Source organism: Alligator sinensis, unplaced genomic scaffold (genome assembly GCF_000455745.1).
Source record: "Alligator sinensis unplaced genomic scaffold, ASM45574v1 scaffold288_1, whole genome shotgun sequence".
In the NCBI taxonomy this organism is placed as follows: Eukaryota; Metazoa; Chordata; order Crocodylia; family Alligatoridae; genus Alligator; species Alligator sinensis.
Window position 1 is genome coordinate 4,369,194 of NW_005841876.1, and position 9,780 is coordinate 4,378,973.

General features: G+C 41.9%; 1 protein-coding gene across 3 annotated transcripts in view; it reads left to right on the forward strand.

Annotated features, from left to right (window-relative positions):
* The window catches only part of TFDP1 (transcription factor Dp-1), a 76,059-nt gene that overhangs the window by 852 nt on the left and 65,427 nt on the right, over positions 1-9,780 (forward strand). For all 3 annotated transcript variants that reach the window (XM_014527897.2, XM_006017259.3, XM_006017258.3), the window contains exon 2: positions 220-296. In XM_014527897.2, the coding sequence (XP_014383383.1) occupies positions 285-296 (12 nt within the window). In that variant the 5' untranslated portion in view covers positions 220-284. The remainder of the gene's footprint in view (positions 1-219; positions 297-9,780) is intronic.

The window sequence follows — 9,780 nt, forward strand, 5'->3', positions numbered from 1 at the left end:
GGGGGGCAGTGTCCAAAGTGGGGGTGGGGTGGGAGGGAGACAGCCCCATCAGAGGGGCTGGCCATGCTGCGAGGGGATCAGGGCCGTTCTCAGGGTCCCAGCACCACTTTGCTAAGTAGAGAAATCACCTGTGTGGTCCTGTGCCAATAGCGCTGCCAAAACTTTTCCCACCTCCTAGCTAAAGCTGGTGTTTTTCTCTCTCTTTCTCTTCTTTTTTAGGCCGTCGGACTCTTGCCTCCTTTCGCTTCAGCAGGCCCCGACGTTGGTTTCAAGGCACTGGTAACATGGCAAAAGATGTGAGTGCGCGGGAGCAGCCCGTTTCCACGTGTCTGGTGATGCATGGGAACGAAGTGGGCTGAGCATTGTGCCCGTGGCATCGGTGTCGGTGGGAGTGCATTTTCCGCACCGCGCTGGGTGGGGGCTGCGCTGTCTTTGTTGCTCCTGGAGGAAGCTCGGGATAGAATTTTTATGAGCTCTAGAACCGGGGCGGAGGGAGCTTAAGATTTGAAAAGACTTACAGCCATTTGTTCAGTGCAGCATAACAAGAACCACCATCTTGCTGAAAAGCATTTGTGATGCTGGCATTTTGTGTGCTTTTGTTGGGGATTTGAAAACCTGATTTTTCATTATTGTGCCAGGTTTTTTTAACAAACAAACAAACAAACAAGTGAATGAATTTATTATTAGCATTCAAAGTTGTCAGCCAGTTACCTCCGAGTGATGCAGAGGGACAGATGAGTATCACTGCCATGCCTTGACTCGACCCTATTTAAGAGCCACATCATATTTGAGGTAGTTCCTATGTAAGCTGTTCAGTCTCCATGCCTTCGTTCTTTCACCTTTCTTCTGAAACTACCAAAATGATGCCACTTAGGGCCATTAGGATTCAGGCTTCGGGGGATTTCCCCATAGGCTGCACAATTGAAGCTGTTCATCCTAAAGGTGAGTCATAATGAAAAGGGACTATCTTTTAAACTGTTTCTCTCCTTTTCCACTTTTAATGTCCTTCTGTTCAATAAGAATATTCATCTTCTCCTGCACTCTTAATTTAAATTATTACCTTATTTTATTATCATTGGACTTCCTTATTGGCAAGATACCAAGAAGTTTAAATATTCTCATTTGTATATCAAGATGTGTATCCTAAAGATTTAAAAATGTAGAGAACATGCATAGCCGTTTGGGTTTTTTTAATTAAAACTGATTTTGATTTAATTGATTGAGGATGATGTGAACTGTTGCAATCCTCGAAGTGGCAAGGATTTCATTAAAATATGGTTTAAGAAAAACCTTAAGACTGACTTAATTAATGAGGAGACAACCAACCAAAATACACAGTTGCTGAGAGCTTGCCAGGAAAAGATAAGGGTAGCAAAATGTGTTACAGATAGCTAAAGAAGCTCAGGGGATAAAAAGGAAGAAGGCCTGCTATTAAATGAGGGTGAAATTAAGGAGTTTGAAATTACTGAAATATTTAAGTTATTTTTGTTTTTAAATCTATCCTTTCAAAAAAAATAAGTAAAAGAACTTACACAATTAATGCATATGAGGATAATTTGAGAGGGAGAAACAGAGCATAAAATATAATGAGTTTAGGAAGAGAAGATTGGCAGGACCATAATAGATTTTTAGATATGTACAAGTTCATTTATAAAGAAGGTGATTGATTATTCTCTCTGTTCATAGGGGTAGGGGAAAATAATTAGTTTAATTTACTGCAAAGATGATTTAAGCTGGGTATTAGGAAACCCTTTCTAAGGATAAGGGTACTTAAAGCAGTGAAGCAGGCTACCAAAGGAGGTTGTGAATCTTTCTTCCTTTGGAACTTTGTCTGTTATAAAACCCCTGTTAGGAATAAACTAAGCATACTTAATCCTGCCTTGGAGTAGAAAGTTGGACTGTATGATCTCTTTCAGTCCCTTTATAGCCCTATATTTTTGTGGTTCCTAAGAGTCTGTAAGGTGAGTTTATATTTTGCTAATCAAGTTGCAGTGATGCAGACCATAAGACTGAGGTTGGCAATGTTTTCTGGCAGCAGGGCCAAAATGACCCAGCTCAAGTCTGAGGCGCTAGGACCGAGCTGTCTAGGGCACAGTGCAGCACAGGCAGAACTCCATCAAAACTCCTGACCACAATATGGCTCAGTCAGTGCTCCCCTCCACTGAACCCCTTGGTAGCTGACTCTGCCATGACACAGGCAGAGAGCTCTCTCTGCTGAATGCCACCAAAGCCACGGTTCTACAGGCCAGATTCATGGCTCAGCAAGCTGCAAGTTGCTAACCCCTGGTGTAAGGCATTGGGTTCATTGGCAAATTTGGTGTATCCAAGCCAGTTTAATAATACAAAACTCAGGTACTAGTTAGTATTGTTTACTTTTTTAATCTTCATAAAGGAAAAAAAAATTGAGATTCACTGTCCAAAGCCTAACTTCTGTCCTTAGTAAGTAACAGGATGAGTCATAAGAGAAAAAGTATCAATATATTTCTAGGTTCACATTTTACGAAGACTTGTGTGTGTAAGGTTGCACATAGTCCCATGGAACCTCTGTGGAACTGCATATACCTGCTGAAGTGGAGTATGTACCTACATTTGCAAGACTGGGACTCTACTGGATAATGAAACTGAACATGATATAGCACAAGTATACAAAGAATATTTACTGCCAAAATGAAGGCTATTGCTCTTTAAGAGGCCTTAAAAATTACAAGGTTAATCGGTGCACTATGAAAGAAGATATTTGAATTCTAATGAAGCATTTAATAAAATCTTTCAAAATCTTACTTAGAAATTTTAAACTGGCCTAGATACAATGTCATGTAGATTATAAAGTAGCCAAAGTACTTGGAAGAAGAGGTAATGATAAATGACAAAGTATCAAGTTTGAATTTCCTCTCACTTTTTTTATTAGACATGTAGATATGGTCTAGAGGTTGTTCCAGTTTCTTAATGAAGATGTTACATCTGACTGAATTTAACAGATTTTGTAATAAGTAAAGAACATGTTCTTTAATAATACTATATATGGATCAGTTGAAAATACCATTGAGGAGTGAAAAATAATGCAAAGTGGGTGCATCTACATATGCTGTTACCACAGAGCAATAAATTCTGGCTCATAATGTGCTGGAGTTTATTGCTCCTGGGTGCCACGTTTGAACATGAGCCTGGAACCATGGCACGCTGAGCTGGGTTGGAGCAGTCCTGGCTGGCAGGGGGCCCTGGTGGTCAGCCTGCCAGTCCACAGCTGCTCTGACCCGGTTCAACATGCTGCAGAGGGGCTAGCTGGGACACAAGGGTGCTCCATTGCAAGGCTAGCTGGAGGGCACCCCCTGCAGTGAAGCACCCTTGTGCCCCAGTCAGCCCCATTAGTTTCTACATGTGCATTGCTGCGCAGTAATGAACTTTGCTGTAAGATAGTGCTTATTTACAAGTACTAACCTGAGGTGGAATTAATTAATTTCCTGTGGACTAGTAGGGCTGCACATGTAGACACTGAGACTTTGCTATTGAGCTAGATAGACAGCTCTGCAGTAAATGTCTTGTGTAGATATGCCCAGTGACAGATTAAACACATGTACTTGAAGACTTTTTTTGTTAAAAGTAGTCTAATATTTAAGAAAAAGTAAAACATAAAAGGAGACTAGAGCTGAAAAGACATAATGCTTAAAGAATTATGGTGAGGTGGAGGTCAAATTAGTTCTGAATTGCTAATATGATTTAGCAGTAAAAGTGGCTGGTGATGTTTTTGTTTACATATGCCAACATATCTCATAGCGTAAAGAATTAATCGCAGCAGAACTGTACAGAGGAGAGCTGGTTTGGCATACTGTATTGCATTCGGAGCAACCCATTACTAGAAAACTTCTAAGTTGACTGTATTTAAAGAAACAGCAACAAAATTTTGGAGAGAATGGTGACAAGAATGTTGGAAAATGTAAAGATGTGTAACTTATTATAGGTGGTAGGGAGGAAACAAAGACCCTGGTATTTGAAGAGTGATTGTATGTTTGCATCTTGGGGACATGATACATTTCCTTTCTCTGAGGTGTTAGGTTGGAGGGTCTTATAGATTCATTTTGGAGAAATGGAAGTCTTTGAGTCAAGTAATGTGTCCCTTTTTGACAGAGAGAGAGAGAGACAGTGTGTGTGTCTTTTTTCTGGTTCCAGTGTGTGTGTGTGTTATCTACATAGGCGATCGTAAACCGAAATAGCTCACTTGAATCCCCAGTTTAGTCAATACTCCATTTCTGGTGGTTGACCGCATCTTCAGTGTCACTCCAGCAGCCCCAGAACCTTCTCTTTGAGATTATCCTGTTGTACTTTAAGAAGGAGAAGAGTTACAGGCAGGTCATCCTTAGGATAAAGTGTTTTATCTGTTCTTGGACTTGTTGCTGTTCAGCAAATTCATATAGTCATGCAATTATAATAGGGTGCAGTTAAAAGGGGAGTACTTTGGAAACTATGACTTGGAGGAAACCTAAACTGTAAGCACTATCAAGCTGTCAAATGTTATTCCTAGGGCAGGTGCAGGCAAAGTCCAGCCTGAGGGCTGGATTGGGCCTGTTGCGGCCTCTATTTCCCAGCAACCCCTGCTCAGCTGGTTTCCATGGAGACCCCAGTAGTGGTGGCACTGTGACAACGTGGGGTCAGGGTTTCTATGGAGACTGGCCCCAGCAGTGTTGGCAGGGTGGGGAGCTGCTTCGGGGCTGGGGTCTGAAAGTGTTGACAGTGCAGTCTGGAGCCGGGGCAGTTGGATTCCGTGCTGCCATGGTACCACCGCTACTGGGGTCTCCATGGAAACTGGCCTCAGCGACATGAGCAGGCGCTGCTCAGGAATGGAATCCGGCTGCTGGCTGCATCTGCCATTTTGTCCACCACTGTGTTAAGAAGATGATGAAATTTTCGTCCCTTAATTAGGCACTAATAAATGGAACGTAGACTAACTGCATTTGGTTGGGAGACATAATAGTGACCTAATAGTTAGATGGTAACTCTCATATGATGTTATAGACAGGCCATTGGTCCTCGTGTATTCATTTGTACGTTAGAATTTGTATCTGAAAATCAAGTAAAGAAATGCTATTTATCATAGAGTTTTTAAAAAACATAATAATCCAAGTTCTTAAACTGGTAGTTGAAGAGCTGACTGGTTGAATGATGCTGATTTTTAGCTACTTTAATTGCAAAGAAAATCTTTGAGGTGTGTAAAACGGGGCAGGCTTGTGACTGGCTTTCTTATAGGAATCATGATTACACAGGAGGAATTGGAGGCATAAGTTTGGGGGAATGCCCAAAACAGAATATGTAGGTGGGGAGACCAGGCCAAAGGGATTTAGAAGTTCTTTTTTCCAGAAAGGACAAATTGCTCATTACAGTAAATCAGGGGTATGTCTCACGTTACACACTGGGCCAGATCTGAATCATGGGGCTCCTTGTGGGCTGGATCCAGCTTGGGGCATGCAGGAGGCCTGACTCCTGTAACGCAGGGCACATGGCGATGGCAGCTCTGGCTTCTACTTCATACCCTGTGCCACAGCCAAAGCTGCTACCACATGACGAGTGCCATGACAGCAGCTCTGGCTCTGGGAGGGGGCAAGTGGCAGTGGTGGGGCTGGCAGATGAGGAGCTGGGACCAGTGGCTATGACAACAAGTGAAGTGGCTGGAGGGTGACTGGGCCTACATCAGCCATTATTCACCCTCCTGTTACTGATTGGCATTTCTGCTGGGGCCCAGTGGCAGATTCCTTGGCAGACCACACACTCGTGTTCCAGTGCTGGATAAAGCTGCTCCAAGGCCAGATTAGCTGGTGGGCCATATGTTTGACACCACTTCATTAAACATGCCTAAAGGCTTTCTCAATGTCAGTTTCCACATAAGCAATTGCTGTAGTTGTCTCGGGGATATTATGCAATTGTCTCATAGTCTAGCTCCACACAGTCACTAATACCATTTTGTTCCTGCTATGAAAGCATTTCCAAACTGTACTAGTGGATTTCTCAAACATTTAAATTGTTTGTTCTACTCATACCTTATTTTTCACTTGAATTGTTTTGCCAAATTTTTTCTTTTGACCTCTACATTGTCTACCTAGAATAAATATTAAGTGCTCAAGTTACTTCTGGAAGTGTTTAGTGAACAGCTTTTTAGTATTGTATGTCATTCATTTACCATGTGAGACTGACCCTGTATCTTTGTGCAGATTGACTCTTATGCCTGTATATAATCGCACTGACCTTCTATAGAGGGTTTTGCCTACACAGAGCTCATTGCAGGATCAGGACTTGGAGCTTTTCCCAAAGATATTGGGAACAAAATACTGTATTTATTTGAATCCAGACAAGGTTTCTTTCCAAAATTAATATAGGAAGGAAAAAAACCCTCATCTTGGATTTGAGTACAAGGTGGTGGGGAAGAGCAGGCAGGTGCTATGGCTATGATTCTAGCCCTGACATGGTGTTGGAAGCAGAACTGCAGCTACTGCACTCTCCCTCCTCTGCCCTGCCGCCACCTCACTGCTGGCACCTCTTACTCTCCGGCTCTAGCCCAGGGCATGGAGCATGTTGTTGCTCTGGCCACAGCCTGCCCTGGTAGTAGGGGTGGCAGCAGCTCCGGTTCCAGGTGGTGTGAAGGCATGGGGATGGTGGGTTGGGGGCAAGTGCTGAGGCACATAGACACGGGGCAGCAGGGGGGCAAGTGGTTGGGGTGGGGGGGACAGACAGGCAGCAGATTGAGCATTGTCACATACATCCAGATTGACCAATGAGAGAAACTCCTTTGTAACAGAAAAGCTTGGGCAATTGTGGTACTAGCTAATGTTGTGAAGCGCTACGTTAAAAATAAATAAATGGCCTGTAATTTAATTTAGGACAGTGTTTTTTCCATACATTCTAGCATTACTTTGAGGATAAATAATATACAGATAATCTCACATGTGCCTACTGAGCTTCTTTAGGTGAAATTTTATTTTGTTTCATTCATAGAACTATTTTATGAAGCCCAGTAGAAAGTAGTATATCTAGGATGTCAATAAATTCTTTAATCAAGGCATAATGTAACATAGTAAGATCTGCAAAAAACATGGTTTTGCATCAGTTTTAGCTCTCTGAACAAAATCCATTATAAATATTTAATCCTATAAGAATTAGATTTACTGTACAGTGTTAAAGTTTAATAGATCTGTGTTTTATTGTAGCAGTTCATTACTATAATGCATAGCTTTTATTTTAATAATTTTGTTTGGTATTTCTAAATGGATTTTGAACAACTATCTGTGGCCCTGGATCCCAAGGTTATATCTGGGCTAGAATTTAAAAAATTTAAAGGATGCTAAAGGTGATGGGCTTTTTATTTCTCTATGATGCATAGAGTCTGAAAGGTCTCTGAGATTTTTTTCCATCTGATTTTTCTTTACCTATGAGGAAAGTTCTCTGATAGGTTTATTTTTATTTATTTTTGGACTTTAAGGAAAGATAAAGAGTTTTATTTCAAATGACTGGGGAAATAGTCTTTAAGTTTCTGCATGCACTTTTTGATTAACGTTTAGCGCACAGATTAATAAATAGTCTGATTTTTAAAAATCATTCATCCTCAGTCAGTTTTCACATGTTTGGCATTTGATAATATACTTTTACTTGTACTCCAGTTCAAACTTTTTATAGGAAAAAGAGTACTTAAGATCTGAATTTCTGATGTTAAATGTTTTAGAACATTTATAAACATTTTTTTGGAAGGAAGTAGGCAGAAGACCTAAGGTAACCCTTTGGCTCTCCATTAGTATTATAAATAAATAAACAAGCAAGCAAAACTCCTCCCCCATTTCCCCAGTTTAGGTGGCTTGCCAGTAGCAGCTGAGAAGCCATCTATCAGTTCTGTAGCCTATCTGTAAATTGTGTTCTTTTGCCACTTCTTCTTCAAACTTTGTTTTGCTTTACTTGCACCTTTCAGTATATTGTGGTAGTTTTTTGGTGTACGCTCTCATTGTTTTTGTTATGAACAGCTTGCATTTATAGTATGAGTAAAATAACAGCTTTTAATCTCTTGAAGTTATAGTAGATACTTTAACAGCACTACTTTTAGTTCTATATCTGCCTACTGAAGGCTACTTATGGGTGATTTATGATTGGTTGGACTGGGGCAGGGTGTTTTCTGCTTTCTTCTAAGGAGTTTAACGCATTGCTTTAATTGTCCTTATACTTAAATGCCAAGTTGGTGGACAGACAAGGTTCCTTGGGTGAATTTGATATCTTTTATTAGACCAACCCAAATGGTTGGAGAATAGTTATTAAGCAAGCTTTCGGGTTCAAACGAAGGGTTTTTGAACCGGAAAGCTTGCTTAATAACTATTCTCCAACCATTTGGGTTGGTCTAATAAAAGATATCAAATTCACCCAAGGAACCTTGTCTGCCTATATCCTTAGACCAACACGGCTACAACCTAAACCCCTGCAAGTTGGTGGGCACACAGTTATTTCAGAATAAGCCTTTGGAATTCTGTAGGCATTTAAACCACACTGATATGGAGATAGGTAAGGTAAATGGCTTTAAATAAATAGATTAGTTAGTGAGGCTTTAAAGCTCAAGAGCATTGGCAAAATGGGGGATCCAGGAAGAGTGGTTGTTCCTCAAGGGAGTGATCCTACAGGCGCAGAAGGAGACAATCCCATTGCGTATAAAAGGGGGCAAAGGGGTCAAGAAGCCCTGTTGGCTGAACAGGGAAGTCCAGGAAAGCCTAAGGGCAAAGAAAGAGGTATACAGGCTGTGGAAATGGGGTAGCTACATACCTCCCTGGGTTGCACTTGCAGGGAATCAGTCAGGAAGGCCAAAGCAGGATTAGAACTTAGGCTGGCGACAAAAATTAAGGACAACAAAAAGTCCTTGAGGTATATAGGAAGCAAAAGGAAGGTGCAGGTTAACATAGGATCCCTAAAGGACAAACTAGGGCAATTGGTGACAGAGAGATGGGGGGACAAAGCTGAGCTCTTCAGTGAGTTCATTGCATCTGTATTCCTAGACACAGACCAAGACAAATCTCCCAATTGGATCATAGATAGACATAGGAGGGATACCAGTCCACCAACTGTTAGCACAGACCTAGTGAAAGGGCCCTTGGAGGGGCTGCGTGTGTTCAAATCCGCGAGCCCAGATGAACTTCATCCAAGGGTGCTGAAGGAATTGGCCAGTGTCATAGCAGAGCTGCTGGCATGGCTGTTAGAGCACTCATGGTGCTCTGATCAGGGCCCAGAGGACTGGAAAAGGGCCAGTGTAGTCCCTATTTTCAAGAAGGATGGGAGGGAGGAACTGGGAAACTAAAGGCCAGTTAGTCTCACCTCTATCCTTGGGAAAACTCTGGAAAAAATCATTAAGGATCACATTTCTGGGAGCCCAGCAGGTGAAGAAATGTTGAAAGGAAATCAGCACACATTCATTGCAGGTAGATCCTCCCTGACTAACCTAGGTTCTTTTTATGACCAGGTCACAAAATGCTTAGATGCAGGAGTCAAGGTAGATGTCATCTACTAGACTTTAAGAAGGCCTTCGATACGGTATCTCATTCTGTTCTCATAAATAAACTGACAGGCTGTGATGTAGATGATTACACGGTCTGGTGGATGGCAAGTTGGCTTAGGGGTTGCACCCAGAGAGTGGTGGTGGATGGGTCAATATCGACCTGGAAAGATGTCATCTGACCCCAGCACTCTTTCATAGATTCATAGATGTTAGGGTTGGAAGGGACCTCAATAGATCATCGAGTCCGACCCCCTGCATAAGCAGGAAAGAGT